Source organism: Antechinus flavipes, chromosome 6 (genome assembly GCF_016432865.1).
Source record: "Antechinus flavipes isolate AdamAnt ecotype Samford, QLD, Australia chromosome 6, AdamAnt_v2, whole genome shotgun sequence".
Classification (NCBI taxonomy): Eukaryota; Metazoa; Chordata; class Mammalia; order Dasyuromorphia; family Dasyuridae; genus Antechinus; species Antechinus flavipes.
In genome coordinates, this window is record NC_067403.1 from 181,097,301 (window position 1) to 181,121,756 (window position 24,456).

At 38.0% G+C, this 24,456-nt stretch overlaps 1 protein-coding gene across 3 annotated transcripts in view; it reads left to right on the forward strand.

The window, feature by feature from the left end:
• SEC24D (SEC24 homolog D, COPII coat complex component) overlaps positions 1-24,456 on the forward strand; it is a 117,675-nt gene that overhangs the window by 45,324 nt on the left and 47,895 nt on the right. For all 3 annotated transcript variants that reach the window (XM_051965828.1, XM_051965827.1, XM_051965829.1), the window contains exons 9-10: positions 20,381-20,519; positions 23,784-23,899. In XM_051965828.1, the coding sequence (XP_051821788.1) occupies positions 20,381-20,519; positions 23,784-23,899 (255 nt within the window). The remainder of the gene's footprint in view (positions 1-20,380; positions 20,520-23,783; positions 23,900-24,456) is intronic.

Sequence of the window (24,456 nt, forward strand, 5' to 3'; positions counted from 1 at the left end):
TATTTAAAATAAAAGAAAAGCTGCCTATAAAAAGTAAGCACCATAAAATAACAAAAACAAAAATAAGTAATGCCCTTCAGGACTAAAGACTATTCCTACGTAATGCCTATTGAAGATTGAATAATTGAGAAGTATCATCAATGTTCTAGGTGTTTCCAAATAGCCAGATGGTTGCTACCCTATAGGCAAACCATCCATAACGGAGTGTGTGTGTGTGTGTGTGTGTGTGTGTGTGTGTGTGTGTGTGTGTAAAATTACACTACACATATTTCTGCTTATCAGTTCTTTCTCTGGAGGTGGGTAGAATTTTCTTTGATAGGTTCTTTGTAGCTGATTTGAGTATTTGTAATGCTCAGAATAACTTAATGATTCACAGATAGTCTGAAAGATATTGCTGTTACCAGATACAATGTTCTCCCAGTTCTGTTTATTTCACTCTTCATTCATTCATGCAAATCTTTCCATATTTTTTAAATCAACAAGCTCATTATTTCTTACAACACTGTAGTATTTGATTACAATTAAATACCACAACTTGTTCAGCCATTTCCCAATTGATCACATTTCTTTAATTTCCAGTTCTTTGCCACCACAAAAAGAGCTGTTATAAATATTTTTAAACATATAGCTTCTTTTCCTTTTTTCCTAATCACCTCAGGAAACAAACCTATAGTGGTGTTTTGGGATATACAAAATTTTATGAATCTTTAGGCGTAATTATTTATTGTTCTCCAAAATGGTTGGATCAATTCATAGTTCCACCAACAGAGTATTAGTGTCCCAATTTATCAATATTCTTTCCAACATTTGTCATTTTTACCTTCTCTCATTTTAGCCAATCTGATAGGTATGAGATGATATCCAAAAAATTGTTTTAATTTACATTTCTCTATAGTAATTTAAAACATTTTTTTCACATATCTATATATACTTAATTGGGGATGACTCATATTATAAATTTGACAATGTTCTCTATATAGTTAGAATATGAGAAGTTCATCTAAAAATTATCTATTAAACTTTCCCCCCCAATTTTCTGATCTTGGCTACATTGATTTTATTTGTACGAATCCTTTTTAATTTAATGGAATCACAATTGTCCAATTTATACCTCTCAAGGCTATCTCTTATTTATTCATAAATTTTTCTCCCATCCATAAATCTGAGAAGTAATGTGCTCTGTACTTCTAATTTCCTTATGATATCTCCACTTATATTTGGCTATAAATCCATTTTGACCTTATCATGGTAGATGATGCAAGATATTGGTCTATACACTCATTTCTTCCATACTGCTTTCTAGTTTCCCAATAATTTTCTTTTATCAAATTGTGAATTCCTATCCCCAAAGCTTAAATCTTTATATTTGTCAAACACAAAGTTACTATAATCATTTACTGTTGTGTATTGTATGTCTCCTCTATTCTCCACTTTCTTAAATTGCAGTTTGTGATCCCACAAGGGGTCTTGTAATTGAATGGGGGGGTCATGAAATTATGATTTATAATCAGTAAATGTTTGATTTATATACCTATTTTGTATACTTATATACCTAGAGTCACATAAAAATGTCTCTGGTGAACAGGTGTCAGGAATGTTCCATTTCACTGATTCACCTTTTTTATTTGTTGGCCTGTACTAAATAGTTTTCATGATTTCTGCCTTATAAATAAAATTTAAAATCTGGCACTGCTAACTCTCCTTCCTTACATTTTTTTTTCCTTTGATATTCTTGACCTTTTCTTCCAGTGAATTTTGCTATCATTTTTTCTGGCTCAATAAAATCAGTTTTTTTATTGAGATAGCTTTGAATAAGTAGATTAATTTTGGTAGGATTATTGCTTTTTATTATATTGGGACAATGTGTTTGCTTAATATAAATGTGTTCTGAGCCAATGGAAAGAGTTCCAATACCAGCAGAATCACATATTCCTAAGAGCCAGTTTGTTGTAGTGGATAGAGTACTAGACTTGTTGTCAAGACTTTAGCTTGAATCCTGCCTCAGACTCTTACTAGTCATATAAGGCTCCTTCATCTCTCATAGCGTCAGTTTCCTCCTCAAAAAAATGGGATCATGATAGTACCTTCCTCTGAAGACTGCTAAGAGGGTCAACAGTGATAGTCCACAGCTATATTTTGTTTTATTGTGCTTCACTTTATTGTACTTCACAGATGTTGTGTTTTTGACAAACTGAAGGTTTGTAACCACTCTTGAATCCAGCAAATCTCTCCATGCCTTTTTTCCAAGAACATGTGCTCACATAGTTCCTCTGCATCACATTTTGATAATTCTAGCAATATTTCTACTTATTCATTATTAGTCTATCTGTTTTGGTGATCTGTGATTAGTGATTTTTCATGTTACTTTTGCAATTTTTTTTGGTGGCTCCACAAACCTCACGCATATAAGACTGAACTTAATTGATAAATGTTGTGTGTTACGACTACTCCACCAGCTGGCCATTCCAGTCTCTCTCCCTCTTCTTGCATTTTCCTTTTTCCTGAAACACAACCATGTTGAAATTAGGCTAATTAAAACCCCACAATAGCCTCTAAGTGTTCAGGTGAAAGGAAGAATCAGCTAATTTGACTAACTTCATTGCTGTCTTATCTTAAGAAATTGCCACACCTGATCTTCAGCAACCACCACCCTGATCAGTCAGTAGCCATTGAGACAAAAGACTATGACTCGCTGAAAGTTTAAATGGTTATTTTAGCATTTTTAACAAGATATTTTAAATTAAGACATGTACATTTTTTAGACATAGCACTTTTGCACACTACATAGGCTATAATCCTGTGTAAGCATAATTTTCATATGCATTGAGAAACCAAAAAATTCACAACTCATTTTATTGTGATATTTGCTTTTTTGTGGTGGTCTGGAACAGAACCCACAATATCTCCAAAGTATGCCTGATCTAAAGCTCTTTACAAATCTTAAAGAGCTATAAAAATATAAGCTATTATTATTTTTATTCAATTATTTAACTCAAAATAGCTGTCAGCTGGTAAGAATGAAACTTTTCCTCATGAAAACTATCTAAATTTTTAAAAGAAAATGGCAAGAGGAAGGTGACAGGTTGTCTGTCATCCTTCATAGGGACAATCTTCATATCAAGTTCTACACATTTTTTCCCTTTAGCACGAAAAGAACAGCTGACCACCACCACTCTTTTTTTTTTCTTCCTCGAATACCTCCCTTTTTAATTTATGGGCATTCCATTGCTCTGTAACGTTGCGGGCCAGGCGCCCTTGTCTCACCATCCTGCTAGGACCTCCAGATTTGGTCTCTGCTGAGGAGGTTTGTTTAGGGCAGTTTCTATAACATCAGTAGTTGATGGACAGCACCACCTTCTAACTCAGCCTTGTGTTAGCAACAGCTCTGGCAAACAAATGGAGCTCAGTGCCTTGCCACCTGTGTCTGGCCAGCCTGGCTTAGAATGACTGGCCCAGGAGCTAGGGATGTTATCCTTTTTTGTCACTTTGTTTTCCTGGTGTTTAATTTTCAAGCTGTTTCTGGAGGTTTAAAAATGGCCCTGCGACTCCATTTCAAATAATTAGAAACCAAATCTCTATGATTTTCATTTTAGGAAACTAATATTTCTGCTTTGATGCAATAGCTGAAGAGGTAGTGCAGAAATTACATGGAATCCTAGAAAAGTAAGGGCTAACAGAATTTTCTAACTAGGATTTTACCTAATTGAGAAGTAATGTGGTATTCCAGAAGACGGGCTCAAATATGGCTTAACCACTAGTTTGTGACCTTAGATTAGTCACCCTGTCTTTTTGGAAGAAGGGATTATACTCACTTATCAGTTCTCATAGTGTAGTCTTTGGACTTCTGGGATTCTATGAATGCCTGAGAATCTTTCAGCGAGTCTGTAAGATCAAAGCCATTTTTATCATAATTCAAAAAATTTTAAATTTCTGATCAGGTAAATATTGATAGATGACCTATAAAAACAAAAGCTCTTAAGAGAGAATGAGGACCTCAATAATTTTTGAGAACGTAAAGGGGTCCTGAGACCAAAAAATCTCCAGTATTCTGGAGAATCTCTTAGGATCCCATCTAAGTCTGCTTGGAGTGATTTTTAGTTTCTGTTCTCACCAAATGAAGAGAAATCCTTATTTGGTATAACTGTGTAGTGAGAACATGAAGCCTCAGAATTTGGATAGAAACAGAGATTGGACCCATGGTTTTGAGAGCTCCTGGTAAGGAAATGCCCTTTGCCAAGGCAAATTGGTGCCTTTCTATGACTTAGTCACAAAGAGTTGCCTGGAATGTGTGTCAGTGGCAGGATCTGAACCCAAGCAAGAACTCTATCAACTATCCCATCCTTTCATTCTACCCATGAGGGTGTTCAGGGAGGACTAGCACTTCTGGCATGAGAGCTGCTGAGCCCATTTCAGGGTTGCTCATCCACTTTTGGCATCTACCTGTCATCCACCTCTTACCTGTGCTCCAAACTATAGCAGGTACAGCAGCCACACTTCAATAAAACCCTCTTGGCAAATGGGCTAAACCAGATTGAGGGTAACCAAAAGGCCTTGAATCTGTTGATAAGTTAAGGGGGTGTTTATCCCAAACACATGAAGACTTCCTCCAGCTGCAAGGGTGGATGAGAACAATTTATTCAACAACCCTAAAAGCAACTGAAGCAGACACTGTGAAACTGTTAGATCTCGGTCAGACATCAAAGACCCCAAAATCATCCACTGCGTCCCAGGCCTTTGCCAGTCATCCTGACTTTTGTCTTGATGCCAGAGTTCAGTGATTCTGGAAGAGAGAATGAGGCCACCAATTTTGTGCAATTTTGCCTCACTTAAATTCAGTTCATGTAAAAATCAAGACATTACCCGTTATATCATTGCTCCTCTTCAGAAAGAAGGATGAACAACAACAAGAAGCAGTAAATACATTTTTATTTGATCAAATGAAGCAAGGAATCTCAGATGGATAGCCTGAGTCCTATTCTGATATTGTCACAGTGTTAAAAACAAACACAAGAAGTCTCCCAACATATTGACTGGACCCCATATAAGGATATAAGGGAAAAGATAAATAAGTTAGTTACACAAGATGAGAAGGTGGAGATGACAGACAAAGTCTCCTGCAAAGAGGCATTGAAGTCTCTGGACTTTCTCAGTTTCTTCCTTTCTAAAATGAAGGGTAGGGACCCAGTGACGCAATTATGTTCACTGTTTTCCAATCACAAACGATCCTTTTGATGATTGACAGATAGCTCGAGTCTGTTGGACAGCTGGCCAGAGAGAGGGAAAGAGCCAATAGTCAAAAAACAATGTCAAAGCTGCTGGTCCGAAGATGGATTCAAGTTTATGACCTATCTTCACTGGCACTTATTCCAGATTCCTAGGTGGATATATGACAGACTAATTTCAGTATTCCCTTTCCCGGGTATAGAAATTAGAGAGGAACAACTAAATGGTTCAATGGATAGAGCACTGGCCCAGGAATCAGGAGGACCCGAACTCAAATGTCTTCTCAGACATTTGACACTTACTTGCTGTATGACTCTGGACAAGTCACTTAACCCTGATTACCTCACAACAACAATAAAAAGAGACGAATTAGAGACAGAGGTGACCCAGTTATTTAGGTCCTTTTTCGGGGGGGGGGGGATGTTAACGTGAGAAAATTACATAACAAAAATTTTAAAATAGCTTTGTTTTCATTTACACTTTTATTATTGTTTGGCAGGGTTTAAAGATTAACCACACTTACTTTTTAACCAACATGTGGTGGTCTAGTAAGCAGCCTACTATGCGAAACTGTTACCCTTATTCATTCTCTGACTGAGTTTAGGCAAAAACTAGTGGCATTTATCTATTTCATCATTAGCTATAAAAATTGCAATCTCTTCATCATTAATCTGAGCCTCATCTTCCTGAATTCAAATCTCATCTCAAACACTTACTATCTTGTAACCCCAGGCTAGTCATTAATCCTATTTGCTACAGTTTCCTAATCTGTCAAATGAGTTGGAGAAAGAAATGGCAAATCATTCCAAAATCTTTGCCAAGAATGCCTCAAATGGGGTCATGAAGAGTCAGACACAACTAAAATAATAGAACAACAATCTTCTGGATATAAATAAGTTATGATCTATACAAATTTTTAACAAGGTAACACGTAATAAGACAGACACAATAACAAAGAATGTTAAATTATTTACAATGTTGTGACAAAATAAACTGAGGGAAATCAGAGCGCTATTTGCCTCAACTCTCATTGAAACTGCAAATGAGTTGCAATTAAGTGATTTACTTGAGTCCAAATGCCTTGTAAATGTCAGAGAATAGGATTTGAACTCAGGTCTTTGAATTCGAATCTAGCCTTCTCTCCACAACTATCTGAGCTACAGCTACAGATAAAAATTATCCTTTTGCTAAGCCTAATTTTGATGATTGTACTTTTAATAAAAATATTAAAAACAAAACTTGAGAGAAAATATCATAAACATAAAAGTGTTTTCTTCCCACCCCAAATATTACTAGAACTGTTTCTGCTCTTTCTCCTATTTCTCCTTCTCCCTCCTTTCCCCTCCTCCCCACTTTGCCCATTGCCTTTGTCTCCTCCTGAGATACTGATGCGCCAGGATCCCTTAGAAGCTATGCCATGTCCCTGAGGGCTAACCCTCTTGGTCTGTATCCTATTCTGAAGGTTCCTTCATTGTCATTGCTATGCTCACATGTAGCAGTGGTGACAAAGACAAGACTCTTTTTAGATCCAAGTGACAGACACACAGGGAAATCTCCATCTGTCAGGGAAGGGATTATTCAGTTTTTCTTTTGGTCATATATATATCTGCAGCTAAATTTATGGCATAGTTCTATTCTGATCCTACAAGATTACACATGCTCATTTTCTAATTCCAAGATCCATTTGGGAAACACATTATAAGTAACAATTTAATTTTTTTTTAGCTTCACAAAGGTTTTCAATGTTCTGAGGACATAACTTTAGGCTGCTTAAGATAAGATGCCATGGTCACTCTGCATGAGAAATTGAATTCCTAGAGATCCAATGAGCAGCCAGGATCAAAATTGGGCATGACAAGAGCAATGGCTACTATGTGGATCATTCCTGTTTTTTTTTTTTTTTTTAAATTTCTCCCCTTATATCTCCCATTATAAATGCATGGTTAGAGTCCAGAGTCTACAAAAATGTCCTTATTCTTTTGTTCAGAGAGCTGTAGAGTAGAAACAACAGTGATTCTGGAATCCAAGGAGCTGGGTTCAAAATCTGACATCCATTAATTATGTGATCTTAAACAAGTCACTTCACTTTTGAGGAAACTTCAGTTTCCTAGTAGTAAAAAAAGTTTCAGCATGTATCTCCATAATATATACATTAATATATTTATAAATTACACATAACTGTTGTAATCATTGTTTACATTAAGATTAAAAATAGTAAAAGGATGAGATAAGAAGGATATATTAATTAATGAATATAAATTAAATATATATGAAATATAATTTAAAAACACTAGAGGTAATAGGGAATCCTGTAGGGTAGTGAAATGATCTGACCTGTGATAAATTTAGTTGATCGTTTTGACAATAAAATAGAGGATGCCCTGAAATGGGGAGAAACTTGGGGGCAGAAATATCCACTAGCCACTGTTTCAGTAGTCCAGCCATGAAGTAATGAGAGCCTGGTTTGGAGGATGGCAGTGTCAAAAGAGAGAAGGAGACATATTTAAGAGACATTCTTAAGATAAAAATGATAAGTCTTAGCAACAGATCAGATATGTAGAGTGCATGAAGAATTGAGGATGAAAAGGTCTCAAGTCTGCATGACTGGGAGGATGGACCTATGCTAAATTATAATAGGGAAGTTGAGAAAAAGGGAAGGTGGTGGAAAAAAAGATACTGAGTTCCATTTTGGAGTAGAATCTGGGCTAATTGGAGTCTTAAAAACCCTGTCAGAAAACTTTTGAAAAACATGGGCTCTCAGAAAGTCTGGAAAGGAAAAATGCCCTTTTAGAGAAGTGATGCTCACATACTCCCCAGGTTGAAATGACCTTTGGAGCAGCCCATTGGAGGAATCCAGGGATTTGGAGCCATGGGGCTCTCACAGCAGACATAAGGCAGAGCTTTGTCTGTGCTTTGTCTCTTCTTTGTCTTTTCAGACAATGGTGAGCTTTGGAAAAGGGACTAGCTAAGGCAGGAAAGTGCCAGAAATAACTCTATCTTGCAAGTTAGGGAACCTGGATCTAAACTCTGCATGTGCCATTCATTCTCTGTGACATGAGGCAAGGCAAGCAACATCTCTGAATTTCTGTTCCTTCCCCTATAAACTGAGGGAGATGGACCAGACTAAAGGAGTCTGATTAGAGGAAGCTACCTTCTCTTATGGCCACAAAATTCCAGAATGCTGCCCAAACCACATTGTAATGTAATTGACAATTAAAAAATATATGTGTATATATATATATATATATATAATTGAACAGAAGTAACATTAATATGTGGTTTTCTAAGTCATTATGCACATACATGGATCTTTTCCTACATGAGTTTGATACCACCACTTGAGATAGCCTCTCAAATGCCCTGCACTCAAAAACAATCATTTTACAATCATGTGATCTCCAAATTTCTTACAGCACTAGTAACCTATGAATTAAAACCTTGATAAATATGGACAAATGTATGTAGAAAGGACATCACCATTCTTGTACCATGAAGTTCATCATGATCAGTAGTGGAACATGAAAGAGATGCATCTAGAATTAGGATGACAACCACAGGGATCTTTTGGGAAGGTTTTCCCATTAGGGGCATCATACCCCAATGCAGTGCTATTCCCAGCCCACATCTATCTTGTGGATCATAATCTGACTCGGTCATTTCCCTTCATTCATTTCTTTACATTTGGGAGGATGAAATTAAGAAGACAAGCCAAGAATTGAATAGATGTTCTACTATTGGGAGAACTCCAGCAGGAATAATTCTTATAATTTATTCTCCTGCGTATACTCTGTGGTCCAGAGACACTAACTTTTCCTGCTATTGGGCACATCATATAGTCTATCTCTTTACTTTGCATTTTCATTAGCAGCTACCCCCCTTGCCTGGAATGTTTTCTCTCCTTATCTCCGTCTCCTGGTTTCCATGGCTTTTCTCAACCCTCAGCTATTTTAGCAAGGAGCCTTTTTGCATCCCCCTAATGCCATGGTGCCTCACCTCTATTGATTAATTCCGGTTTATCCTATCTATAGTATCTCTGTTGATAATTGTTTGCATTTGTTTCCCTCCCCCACACTAGACTGTGAGTTTCTTAAGCAGGGAGTATCTTTTGCCTTTCTTTTTAATCCTAGCACTCAGCACAATGCTGGGGACATGGTAGGTGTCTAATAAGTGCTTGTTGACTAATATCCCAAGTAATCAAAGACTTCCACTGTTAAAGTCTTGCTTTACGATGTATTTCCTGAGCTTTTCCTCTGAGTACTATTCCTTTGCAGATGGTCAGGGGCATACCCTGAGGACATCATTTCTGAATGTTCATCTCTTCATCTTTTTCACATTCTCTGTTATGCTTTTTCCTCTCTTAGATTCTAGGATTTCCTGGCATGAGTATAGCATCTTAATCTATAGTGCTCCTCTGCCCTCCATCTCATCTCCACCCACTTTTTACCAACTCTGCTTCTTTGATGTCTATTCTTTTTTTTTTTTTTTTAAGTATATCCTCAGAACAACATCAGCATTACGGTCCCATTTCACCAAGTCAGTTTCAGTGACAATTTTAAGTTTGAGTTCTCCTCCTTTATATTTGCGTCTCCTGTTTTTCTTATTATTCTTTGTCTGTTAGAAACATCTGTGGATCAGATTTTTATTGCTGGCTCTTTTCTTGAATTTCACACAAAAAAATAGGATTCATTCAAAATTATGGAGTAGTTCGCTAGTTATTTTTGTGACTCATCTTTATATTTCTGAATGGAGAGAAGAAGAGAAACAGCACTTCTTTGTCCTTCAGTGAAGTAAGTTTTGGTTAGAAATTACTATTATTTTTTAAAAATCTTATAAATTCAGGTTGACAGATCTCAGAACTCTTGTCTGTCTGATGTAGATAAATGGAAGTCATAGCCACTGGTTTGCCATAAACCCTTAAATCAAAAATTACTGTTACTCTTTTGAAATTCAAATTAATACTACACTGGAGACAGAAATTATTTGTACCTATAAATATCATAGATTATAAAGGCTATAAAATTATTTGACTGATTTTTTAAAATGTATATATACATATTCATATGTTGATTTATTTATATTCATACCTATATATTTATTTGTAGATTATTTATATATATACACATGTATACACATATATGTGTATATATATATAATATACTTATTTATAAATCTTATTTCCCCATGTCCTATCTCCTCCAGAGAGCTATCTCTTACAACAAAGCATTTTTAAAAAAGAAAAAAAAAAAAGCAGCAAAACTGATTAACGCATCAAAATATCTGACATTGTATGTAATGTTCCACACCTGTGCTCCATGACCCTGTCAAAGGGGTAGGAGGGGAGGGGGATCTTCTTATGTGACTAATTTTTTTAACAGACGTAGAAGAATGCCTGTATCTAAATGAATATTGACCTTCCACATGGAGTATCTTGTTCCAACAATGTCAACATTGCTCAAATATTTTTGGAATGTCTTCTTTGAAATTGCCTTTAGGACCAAGTTTCAAGTCACACAAAAATACCAATATCATTATTTTATAATTATAATACTATTTTATGAAAACCTTTATTCCTCAGTGTGACTACTCCCTATATTTGACGACTTGCTTCTGAATTCGTTTGTTTGTCCCTTCTCCCCCCCTCAAAAAAAAAAAAAAAAGAAATCCAAATTCTAGGGATGAAGATCTGCTACCATTAAAGATATTCAAAAAAAAGAATTAGGAAGAAGAAATATCTGGTTTCGAGTCTTAAGGGACAACATGAGGAAGAGAGAATATATTTGTTCTTTTTTGTTCCAGAACACAAAATGAAGGCCAAGTGCTGGGAAATTTTGGAATTGAGTTCAACGTAGAATTCTTCATTAAAAGAATTTATAGCATTTAGTCCTGACAAAAATAAATAAATAAAAAGGACTCATGTGGGGAAATAGGCTCACATAAGGACTTAGTTGTAGGGTAGAAGGCAAGTTTCCACATAGGAGAAATAAGTCATTGGATGAGAATGCCAAGAGATAGAAACACAGCAGATGGTAATGTCTGGAGGAACTTAGGAAACAGTTGAAGGACAAATGATTAGGTCGGTTAACTTAGAATTTTTGACTGCCGACTCATCTAAGCTCTGTGAACAGTCAAACAACCAGAGTGAAGGGGTAGGAGAAGAGGATAGAATGTCACCCCTTGCTACAATCCTGCGATGAGATTTTACCCATTCAGAATGGATTCTAGAAGACCATATGATAGGAAGTTATCAGTAGTGATAGTTCTTCCTGTTGCCCAACCAATACTTAAATGTAAAATAGTGTCATAAAAGATATCATCAAAGGTTTTTATGACTGGAAGAGATGCTGTCTTGTTTTTGTATGAAAATGGAGTAATAATAAATAGGTGTGTACTGCTCAGGAAGTAATTAAAAAGGATGATAGTATGGTCTCTATGGCTCTGTGAAAATAACCAGATAGGAATCACAAAGGAAAAGGGAGAATTAAAAAATGGGGGAGTGGTGTGCTCCCATGGAAAGAATGACCACAGCAGTGGGGTCCCTGATCTTCCAAAGCTCTAAGAAAGTACTTTTTGTCAAAGAATTCATTTTGAGGAGGGCTTTTGTAGATGATGTCTTCCAGATAGTGAGATACATGAACTAGAGATGTCAATCAATTCTTAATCCTAAATAATCAAGGAAGATTTAGCTCCTATTCTGTTATTTGTTTTACCTTTCCTCTAGTCCATATTTAGAGTCAAAAGATGTCCTGCCATTTTCTGAGAAAGCCAAGTTTACTATCTATTGGGTTGCAAAGAAAACTTCCCCAGTAACATCTCTAAAAGTTTTCTCTCAATGATTTTCATTCAATTTCTCTGGACCACTAGCCATTATATAAGTATGGACTTAGGATTTTATCAACATAGAAGTTCTTTCCAATGGTCAACAGTTATACAATCTCACTGAGTAAATGTTAGTATTGGGGGAGGGAGGGAAAGGATGTTATTTCAGCGCAAAACTTGGGGTCATTAAAAACACTGCATGGTTTCCCAGGTGTGATTCACTCTGCTCTCTCTTCAGTGCTGGGTCCAAGTCTTGGGGCTGGGCCATTTTCTGCATCTGTCCAAGATAGTGATCAGGTTACTTTCCACTTGTGATTTCAGTGACATAAGACCCTCTTACTAAAGACTTCTAGTTACTGAAACACAATCTCCATGGAAACCCACATGAACTGAAAAAGAAAAAAGTCTCTAGGTTTATGATGCAATGCCAGGAGATGTTTCTCATCCCCAACGTTGCTGCATATACTCCCTCACTTGAATAGTTTCAGACTTTTCTAACAGTTGCTCTAAGAATAAAAATATGTTTCTGACCTTTAGAAGTACTCCCATCATCTGGAAGACTGTGTCAGCAAAAAATTGAAAATCAAATCCAACCAGTCAATTATTATTTAAAAATTATTACCAATTAGTGATGCAAGTGTCATGAATCTGACCTGCTGTGCTTCCCATTTGATACATCAGGGAGCTTTGTGGCCCACATTGGGTTTGGGATTCCCTTTTAGCACTCAGTATTGAGGCCCTTCTACTCCGGGCTCTGTCCAAACTGAGTAGCCGTCAGCAGCCATTCAGCTCCCAGAAATCCCTCATGGAAGCACCAAAAGACCACAGCGAGGTTTGTTTGAAAGATTTTGGCCCACTTTCTCATAGAACACTACTGACATGATTCTTTTTTCCTCATGTTTGGAGGCTGACTTGTCTGGTGGGATTCTTTGCATCAAGATCTTCTGGAGAGAATGGGGTGCTTTCATTTTTTTCTCTTTGTGCTCCAAATCCCTACCACAGCACCCTGATCATACAGTAAAGACTTAATAAATGCTTGTTTGATTGCTTTAAGTTGCACAGATTCTCTCTGAAGAGAAGTGATGAAGACTAGAGTTCACAGAGATAGAGGAGATCTCAGTTTGACCCTTAAGGAGCCAGATCAGTGGAAAAAAAAACTTATTTTTGTGGTTTTAGAATTTTGGAAAATAGTTTAATTTACAAGGGATGTGACCCTAGGCTAATCAATGCATCACTTTGACGCTCAGCTTGCTCATTTGTACAGTGCAGATAATGATATTTTTATTTCCCACCTCTTCAGAGCCTTATAATGAAGACAGTGCTTTATAAATCTTAAAGCTTAAAAAAGAAATTAGTTATGAAAACAAGAAAGAGAAAATACCTCATTTTCTTCACAGAAACATGGGGAAATGCATAGGGTTATAAACCAACCCTTGTCATCCATACAATATTTGCAGATTAAAAAAAAAATTCTTTCTTGACACTAGTCATAAAGTCCTCTCCCAATGAGTTTTCCTCTGTGAAGAAGTGACATGTTTTACATTTTCTTTGCCTGGTGCTAAAAAATAGAAAAAATGCCAGTGCCTTCATATTTCACAAAGAGCAATTTGGGTTCGGGGCTGGATGCTCCTTCTATCAATCAGTTCATTTCAATACAGTTCCTATCTAGAGTAGGATCCTAGAAGATAGAGGGAGAAAATAACCATGCACAAAACATAGTTAAACATTTACAATTCAAATGTTTATAAGTCAAGGATAATCTATAGCCTGGGACATACTCACTATGCACATTTCCAAAATCTTTCAAAACCAGTGTTTATGTGCTATGTCCTAGTCCCAAATATGGTGAAATTTACTGCTTTATAAAAAAAAAAATAGCTTCTGCATTACATGATGCTGTTGACCCCAACATTGTTTGCCAGTTTGGGATTTTTTTAACCTCTTAGACCAACCTCCTAGATCTAAATGTTTATCCATTACTTACAGACCTCATCATAGACACTAGAAGAGATCATGGCTTCATTAGGAAAAAAAAGATTTTTTTTCTTTTTCTGTGAATGATTTGAATGTGACCAATATTTACACTTAAATTAGGAGACACCACTAGAAGTTGGAAAGCCTGGGTTCCAGGTCTAGTTTGGTCACTAAATAAGATTGATCTTGGTTTTGCTTTCTGGGCCTAAATTTCCTCATCTGTAAAAGGAATGATCTCCTCCCAGTCTAAGTCCTTTGATTCTCTCTTAATAGGAGTCACTTCTGAAAATGTTGAATCATTTTGCTTCTTTGAGTCCCTCTTGCCACAGTTGCTGTAGTGACCTTCCCAAGACATGGGTCTGATTGTGTCACTCTCCACCTCTGGAAGCTTTAGTGACTCTACATGTCCTGATGGATAAAATTAAAATTTTTCTGTTTGGAATTTAAAGTCCTTCACAAGCTGGCTCCCACCTATTCCTCCATGATGACTTGCCACTGTTCTGTCAGACATGTCCAACTCTACATGATCCCTAAACATTGTCCATAGGGTTTTCTTTACGAAAATCCTGGAGTAATCCATTTTACAGATGAGGAACTGAAGCAAATAGTCATTAAGTAACTTGTCCAGGGTCACATAGCTATTAAGTGTCTAAAGTTGGATTTAAACTTAGGTCTACTTGTCTCCTACTACTGTAGTGCCACCTAGCTGCCCCTGACTGGCCATTACTCCCCATCACACAAGTATATTTCCTACCAAATTGTTTTTCTTGCTATTCATGGTACAGTGGAAAGAACACTTGCTCTGAAGGCAGAGGAATGTGTTCAAATTTTACATTTGACATTAACTCCCTCTATAACCTTGAGCAAGTGACTTAATCATCTGAATCTTTTTCTGTATCCTTGAAATAAGAGCAATGGATTTGCTGAACACTAAGATTCATTCTGACTATGATTCTGTGACCTATCATCTCTTATTTCCACACCTTTATCCAGGCTGTACTCCATACCTGGTAAACTCTTACTCCATACTTCTGCCTGGCATATAGAAAGCACCTGTTGTTTGTTGATTCCTGGAATCTTTAGTTCTAAACACAAATCCTTGGTGAGGATTTAGATGGCGAGTTCCCAGTCAGATTGACAAATTGTCGAAGGTATGAGTCAGAAAGCCTTTTTTGAATCTTTATTCTGTTATTTAAAATATACTATCCCACTCAAGTTCATGTCATCTGTAAATCTTATAAGTACATCTACTTTCCCTCCATCTGAATCATTGATCGAAATGCAATATAGCAATGAGGCACCCCTAGAGACCTTCTATTTGGCCAGTGATTTCAATATACCACCTCTAAGATCCTCCCTTTCCCTGTGTGATTTCCCCAGTCTACTTTGAAACATTCTCATCTATTATCTAATCATTCTTATCTTGGACTCATTTCTATTCTCCACTAAATTCTGGTGATGCTTATGGATTCCTGGATGGGAATATTAGGTTAAAAAAAGAAGCATCTCATCCCAACCCAGTCCCTGAGATGTCTTTGTTATATTTTATGTGATCGCAATGATCAAAGCTCAGATACCACAGAAAAATAGTCACCTTGCTATGGGTCACAAGGTTTTTGGAACAGCCCTCAAGGCTGAATTTCACCTTTCTACTTTAAAATTGTTTGAATTGTTGTATCTGAAGATTGTTCAGGACCACATAGTGCTTTTTAGTGGCATTTGGAGGACTTTTTATGTAGCAAAGTACATATCTCTTCTGGCCTCATTTTAGAATCAGAATAAAAGCAAATCTTTCTTCTCTCTCATTTCTAAGAATGTTGAGACTCTGAAAGCCAAAGTTTCAACGTTTCTGCCAACTAACTTCCAAGTTAATATTTTCAACTTGTCAGAATTGGTTCACATAGTTTAGAGGCAGAGTTTAGGATGATTCTGTTATTTTACAGTTGAGGGAGCCAAGACCTAGAGAGAACACTAGATCTCAGAGCTGAAAGGACCTACAGGTCAGCTTGACCAAGATGCCCAACAGATGGTCATCTGGACTTTGGTTAAAAAAATGCAATGGGGAAGAAAACACCATCTTTTCAGATAGCTCCTTCTAACTTTGAATAACTCGAATTTCCGGTAGTTCTTCCATATATAACATTAAAATCTCCCTTGTGAATTCTAATTCTATTCTCTTGCCAGAGTCAAGCCATTCCCTCTTTCCCCTTTTAGTCCTTGAAGAAATTTAAACCAGATCAGGCTGAATGCATTACAAGTTTCTTCACCCTGTCAATCCTCAGGTGTCATCATATTGAGCTCCTTCCCATTTTATTTAACCATTTTCCAGCTTGCTGATGTCCATCCTAAAAATAAGATCCTCGAGACTGAATCTACTACTCCCTTCATGGCTTCTCTGGGGCAGAGACGGAGTGCCTGTTCCTTCCTATGTTCCAGAGTCTACTCCCTCTAACTATATTCTAAGTCACAGTAGCCTTTTGGAGGATCACATCATCATATCGATTATGACGATGCATTGAGTTAGGGATGATCTCGTGGATGGTAAGAAATAGTGCAGAGAGATTCAAAGCCAGGGCCTTTCGCAAATCCAGTTCTTTTTAAAGTGCCCCAGGCAACCTTGCTAGACTTGTATTCCTGCTTGGGATTCGAATTACTCTCTCCCTTTTTTAGCAATAAATGAGCAAAACTGAGGTTAGATGATTAGAGCCAGAACAAGAATCCTCCGACTATGGCAGCACAATAGGATCACAGTTATCCCATCTACATTAATATTTTCCATTCATGGTTTCAATATGCCACATGTTGGCAATAAGAAATTAAATGGGAATTTTGGGAGAGTTTTTTGGAAGCCGCAGATGATCTATATCATGTATATGGCACCTCATTAGGAAAAGGCTGTGTGGGTCTGTACTAAGAGGATTTTCCTCATTTGGGAGTTTCCTGTATCACAAATCACAAGCCCAGTCCCCCCCACTCCCTCAATGCTCTATTACACTATAGTCTTAAAATAGTCTTTAAATTTCAAACTTTTTTTTTCTCTTCTTTTGCTTCCATTCAAATGTATGATATATAGATATAGACAAAGATATAGACTGATTTAAGGGTGGGGCTGGTTCTAATGGATGAGGGTGAATAAAAGCTTGGTAAAACGGGAATACAACAGAACAAGAGCCAAGTCAGTTTCTTTAGACAATAGCATCCAGCAGGCCAGCTGGATTGCTATCCCTGGTGACGCAGTGCCCCCTAGAGGAACCCTGCTGTAAGTGTCATCTTCCTGGCTCAGCTCGCTGCGAATCTGAATGCAAAGAATTTTTTTTTTTAATTAAGCTTTTTCTTTTCTTTTCTTTTCTTTTTTTTTTTTTTTATCATTTAATCTCTTTAAGCTTTTTTATTTTCAAAACATATGCATGGGTAATCTGACAACATTGACCCTCGCATAGCCTTGTGTTTCAGATTTTTTCCTCCTCCCCTACCCCATCCAGATAGCAAGCAATTCAAAATATGTTAAAATAGATATTAAATCCAGTCTGTATAAACATATTTATACAATTCTCTTGCTGCACAAGAAAAATCAGATAAAAAAAGTAAAAGTTGAAAAAAAATAAGAAAATAAAATGCAAGCTAACAACAAAAAGAGTGAGAATGTTAGGTTGTAATCCACACTCAGTTCCCACCATCCTCTCTCTGGGTGTAAATGGCGAGAATCTTTTCTGAGTGCCTTTCTTCATTTAATACAAATCGTGCTTGGAACTCACCAGTCTTTCCAGAAACATTTAAGGACCTGTTCTATGTAGAGCTTGATGCTGGACACTGGAAGAAGATGCACACGTTCCCTTACTTCCCCCCACAAGAGGGTTTATAATCATTTAGGAAAAATAAGACACAAACTCAGATTGTGTAATACCCACCACTTTATGAAAAGGGCCTTGGAGGACATGTGGGACAGGAGGCATGGGACAAACAACCCTGTGAGTTAGGTGCTGTTATTTCTATTTTACAGATGAGGAAAACTGAGGCAGAAAGCAGAAACGTGGTTTGCTCACAGTCACATAGTGTCTTATGAAGAATTTAAACTCATTTCTTTGTCTTATTAAGAATTTAAATGCAGGACTTTGTGTCTATCTCGTTTGAATGTAAGCTCCATGAGGGCAGGGCCCACTTTTGTTTTTATAACTCCCAAACTTAGTACCTTGCTTATCCCATATTAAGAACTTAATAGGGGCAGGTAGGTGGTGCAGTGGATAGAGCATCAGTCCTGAAGTCAGCAGGACTCAAGTTCAAATGTAACACTTAACACTTCCTGGCTGTGTAATCCTGGGCAAGTCACTTAACTCCAATTGCCTCAGCAAAAAAAAAAAAAAAAAAAAAAGAATTATAACCAGTTAAATAGTCAAGTATCCAAAACGGTTTTATCCCCCCAGCTCTGGAAGAGTTGAAGATAATGCCAGAGAGGCTGGTAAAGGGACAAAGGCAGAGATGAAGTGTCAACAAGTAGGTTCCTCCCTCACACCTCACCTGTGGACAATTTATCTCAGCCTTAATTTCCTTTTCTGTAAAAATGAAGGCTCTGAACCAGGTTTCTGAGGCCCCTCGCTTCTCTTGGTCCATGATGCTATAAGCGAGCTCTGGAATTATTTCATCCCAGCATGCCAGTCAAGAACAGCTGGTTAGGGATCTTAGGCTCAGGAGCCCTATTCCGTCACTTTCCCAATTAGGAGAGAAGCCTGCCTCAAACCCCCAGTGGGACTGAAGGCAAAAGAGCAAAGGATAAAAAAGAATAACCGGGGACTTTTAAGAGGACTGACTAGAGAATGCGATCCTAAGTCCTTGCTAAGAGCACAGATACATAATCTCCCCCGGGGAAAAATCAGGAGGCTGGGAATGTATGGTTAAAAAATGATAAAACCACCTTCAAAAGGAAAGTGTGAGACTGGCTGTTTATAAGATCGTGCAAACTCCTGCCATCTGCAGAGGACTGGAAAGCTTCTCCACCGGTCCGAAAGATGAGACAAGGCAGGACCACTGAGAAGCCAAGGTTCCAGTGACTGAAAACAGAAATCTAAACAGCTGAAAAGCTTTTCGCATTCCTGAGCTTGGGGAGTGTTACCTCCCTTGTCTAAAGACCTTGCTAAGCTCTCTGGGGTTTTAAAAGAGGGGTGGAAAAAGGAATGTGAGCATGCTTTCACACCTACAGAGACACGGGGGTCATGTTGGCACTGTACGTTAGTACTGTGTATTAGTTTTTGTTCTAAAAGGGTCTCAGTCACCGGAACGCATCAGACACTGTAGGGGTTAGCAGAAGAAGGGGTTCTCTTGTTTAAGATAAAGATATAACCTTGTCAGAGCATAGAGCTCCTTCATTGAGGAGTTAATAGAAAAGCAATAAAATGTACTTGAGCAAAGAAATATAATGTCTACATTTGTGGATCAGGTAATGTCCACTAAACCATGACCTGATGATTTAGGTCTGGACAACGTGTGTGTTTTAGAATGGTCAGAAGAAAAAAGATTGAGACCAAATCCCATCACCTATTGTTGTTGTTGTTGTTGTAACTAGTAATCTCTCTTTCAAGGAATATTATTAAAATTAGTTTTTAAAGACTCCTGGAGAATTAGTTATCAACCAAACATTTCCTTTTTCTTCCAATGATTTTTCAATGACATGGTCTCAAAACCCCTCCTGCCCTAGTTTTTTTTCCTCACAACATTCTCTACCTTAACCAGGTCCTTCCTGAACTGTGGTTACCAGAACAAAGCACAGCAAAATGTGTTTTGACTAGGGAAGGGAAGCAAAGATTTCTTGAGCACCTATTTTGTGCTATACACTTTATAAATATTTCCTTTGATGCTCACAATAACCCTGTGAGGAAGGGGCTAGTTTTATCCCCATTTAACAGATAAGGAAACTGAGATAGGCCAAAGCAGGGGACTATCACTACATAGTAAGTAACACAGGTCTTCTGATCCAAGACCAGCACTCACTCTACTGTACCCACCAGTTGCATCTAAATTACATATAGTCAGATTGAGTGCAGCCTTAGAAGGTAATAGGTTCGTTTCTCACTAGACAGATTCATCCTTTTCAGGAAGGGCTTCTTACTTAAATGTCAATTGGACTGAATGGCTGCTAAGATTTCTCTGTATTCCAAGAATCCTGGCTTCTGAAATAAGCCTGAATATAGGCCCAACCACTCTTAATTCTGTTCTAACTTAAGGTAGAATTTATTTTGCTTAACTATAGATTTGTTTTGAAGGTTTTGTTTTTTCTTTTCTTCTCGATTTGAGGAGAGGTGGGGAAAAGAGAAAATAAATACTCATTAACTGAAAAATAAACTAACATGAAAAAATTCTGTCATATCCTACCCAGATGCCTCTTTATCTCGTAAATCATGGTGAATCTGGACCAGTCAGATGCAACAGATGCAAGGCCTATATGTGCCCATTTATGCAGTTTATCGAAGGAGGAAGGAAGTACCAATGCGGATTTTGCAACTGTGTGAATGATGGTAAGTGGAGACTTCATAGTCACAACTGAGGTGAAATATTTCAGAATGGATAAACTTTCTAAATAGCAATGTAAAACTCCCAACAAGTGTCACCTTTTTAGTTCTTTTGACAGTGTCTCGGGCATTACACAAAGAAAATTTGGGTTTCATCAAAATAGGGGCATAGTCCAAAGAGAAGGGCACCCACCAAAGAACATCAGAGTCCCCTTCACTTGTCAGAAGCTTCACACATGTCTGTCAGCTGCTCCTGGCTTGGGGACATCATGGGTTTTCTGCCTCTAGGAAGACCCCTTGATGACCTCTATCTCCTTGAGACCTCCAGTATTGGAAGAGGAAGGAGACAGGGCATTACCTACACATGCAGCCCTTTCTTCCTGAGCACAGGCAGAAGTCTTCCAGAGAGTCTCCTTTGTTGTTGTTTAGTCATTTTCCATCATGACCCTATTTGGGGTTTTCTTGGCAAAGATAATGGAGTGGTTTGCCATTTCCTTCTCCGATTCATTTTACAGATGGGGAAACTGAAACAAAATAGGGTTAAGTGATTCACTCAGGGTCATACAGGTAGGAACTGAGTCCAGATTTGAACTTGGGAAGATGAGTCTCCCTGTCTCCATGCCCAGCATTCTATCATTATGGCACCACCCAGTTGCCCTATGTTCTCTAATTCCAGACCCACACTTGTCTCCATTACAGCTTTATTTTTAAGTTTACTCTATCTACTCTGCCCTTACCCAAAGTACCCAGATTATTCTGGTCCAAGCTCTATTCCTTTATTTACCTTAGCCCTCATCTCATCAAACTAGAGGTGGTCCTTCTTGCTCATCTTTGTATCTCTGATTCCATCCTTGTCTGCCTTCTCTGGCACCTTGTCCCTTCAGTCCTCCCCACTCCCTGCTAAATGTTCAATCTCTCTTTATCTACACGATAAGATCTTTCCTACTCTTTAAAAAAAAATTCTTCATGTAATCCCACCGACCCAAATTCTGGTATGTTATATCTCTACTCCCCTTCACACCCAGACACCAAGAGCTATTTATTGCCAGTTGTATCTGCTTTCTAACCTCCTACTTAAATTCTCTTGCGGTCTGGCTTCCAACCTTATCACTTAAATGAAACTTCTTTCTTCAAAGTAACCTTGGATAACCAATGATTTCACAATTGTACTGTCCAGTGGTCTTTTCTTGGTTCATATCCTACTTGGCCCCTCTGCAACATTTCACATTGTTTTCCACTAATCCCTTCTAGAAGCTCTCTCTTCCATGGCTTTTTATGACACTGATCTCCCCCATTCTCTCCATACCTCCCTAGCCACTCCTTAGTCTCCTTTGCTACATCATCCCAGAATCCCACACCCGACATGGGAATGTGCTCAAGGCTTCTTTCAGCCCCTCACTTCTTTCTTGACATGCTAAGATAGTAATCTTATTAACTCCATGGGTTCAATCAAAACTTCTATGTAGATAACTCCTATATCTAGGTACCCTAACTCTAGACTCTCTCACAAATACCTATCTTGCAAAATTGCTTATTAGCAACTCCTGACAAGATATCCCACAGGCATATCAAAATCATCATGTCCAAAACAGAACTCATCTTCTTTTCCCCATAAACCTTGTCCTCTTCCTCACTTCCTAATTTCTATTGAATGTAGGCTTCTTGTCTCAGGGATTCACACTTGTGGTATAGTGGAAGCATGCTGGGTTTCAAAGCAGAGAACTTGGGTTCAAATCCTACTTTATGCACTACTATTCTTGTGACCATAGACAAATCATTTAATGTCACTTACACTCAGAGTCTTCACCTAAAATGAAATATTTAGACTAGATGTCCTGCCCGTAAGGGTACTTACATCTCTAAATTTTTTATCTCTTGATCCTTGGAATCCTCTTTCTCTAAATCTTAACCTAGTTAACCTGGATCATTTCTCTATAAATACTAGAGCCAAAAGTCAAAAGAATTTAAATACAGAAGGTTGAAAATTATCTTTGCATGTATTTTGAAAAATAAAAAAAGTTATTATTTAAAAAAAAAAGAATTTAAACCCAGAACAAAAAGAAAAAAACCCAATTGGGCAGAGTAAGGAGGGCAAACAATTAATTATTAACAGGCACACTGGGATATAGGATTATAGAGGGCAACAGAGGGCTAAGAGAAAGGCATAATGGGCATGAGGGGAATAGTTGACAGGTCAAGCCAACAAACACTTATTAAGTACCCACTTTGTGTTGGGTGCTATGCTAAGTGCTGGAAATTCAAAAAAAAAAAAAAAAAAAGCAAAAGAAGTGGTCACAGCAAAGAGCCACAGCAGCAAAGCCTCAATTCATCATGCTAGTTACCGCTTACTGGGGCCCCAGACAATGAATCAAGCCTTTAATAATCAGATCATCAAGAACAGAAAAGGCTTTTAAGTTAAGTATTTTTAAAATACTTCTTGAGATAAAAGGGTTTTTCTTCAGTAGTTCAGATCTGAGGGTCCTGGTCTTAAAAGAAAAACCACTCCCTTGGCCTCTTTCATATGAAAGTTTTCCTGATAGTGCTCCAGCTGCAACAGCAGGCCAGTGGCGAACAAGGGCTGCAGTGGTCAGTCCTATTTACCTTCATGTGGCCAGATTCCCTTCCACGAGAAATATCGCACCGTATTTGTGCAAGCGTTCAACCCATGACTCAGAATACAGCATATTTGTGCTCTTGGATGCCATCCAAGGATTTGCCAGAACTAATCCTCCTTCTCCTTGACAACGTTTGAATCACACTAGATTTGGATTTCCCCAGCCAGGCTCATCCAGGGGGAGTCTTTTTCCTAATACAGTAATCTTCTCCCCCATAAAATGCAAACATGTACCATGAGCCAAATGCATCAGAGAGAGGGCTACACAGAGTCAGACCCTGTTGGCTTGTGAGGAGGCCCTTTGGGCAAGCATGCTGGCCATATTCACAGCTTAGACATTAAACTAAGTAATACTAGTTATCGGTTCAGCTGGACCAGAGCCTAAGGTACCATACAGTAAACATTATGGAAGTTTCTTGGGGGAAGTAGCAATAAATCCAGATGGAATTCTCAAGGGTAGAATGAGATAAGGTCAAATGCACAAGGTAAAAACTCCTTCCCACAATGCACTCGGAGCTTGAGCTTTTGCAGGTGCATTCTCAGGCGGCTTTCAAGGGCTCTATCATTCCTTTCTCTCTTAATGGTCATTAAAGATTTACTCACTTCTCTGTGTTTATGAAAACATACAAGTGATTCTTCTGTTTTTCTTCCCTTAGTTCCACCCTTCTATTTCCAACATCTGGACCACGTTGGCAGAAGGCTAGACCACTATGAGAGGCCAGAACTCTCTCTGGGATCTTATGAATTCGTTGCTACTTTGGATTACTGCAGAGTAAGTGCTCCCAGAATTGCAGAATAAATGTTCATTGTGATTGTGAGAAGCTGTAGGGCCTCACCAAGGAGCAATTGGAGAGCTGGTCTCAGAGGCAGAAAATCTGAGTTCAGGCCCTGCCTCTGCTACAGATTGATGTCTGGAGGAAACTCTTAAGACTTGTGGAGAAATGCATTGGGGGGAGGAGTTTCCTCATCCAGGAGTTCCCAGATCCAGTGAAATCCCAGATCCACTTCTTTTTCTGGTGATGATGGTGCCCAGATTGTGACCCAGCATGAACTAAAGCAATGTTTCTTGAACTTTTCCCACTTATACTCTCTTTTTGCCCAAGAAATTTTTGTGTGACCGTAAAGTGACGGTCACTTTATAAAGTACGCATACAAATCAAACATTTGCTGATAATAAATCATAATGTCATGACCCCCCATTCAGGCACAAGACCCCATATGAAGGTCACAAACCACAGTTTAAAAACTGAGAACTAAAGAAGCAAAATCGGTTTGTAGGGAGAGATGAGGAAAGATCTCAAGATCAGGAGTCGTTCACCTCTTCTCAAG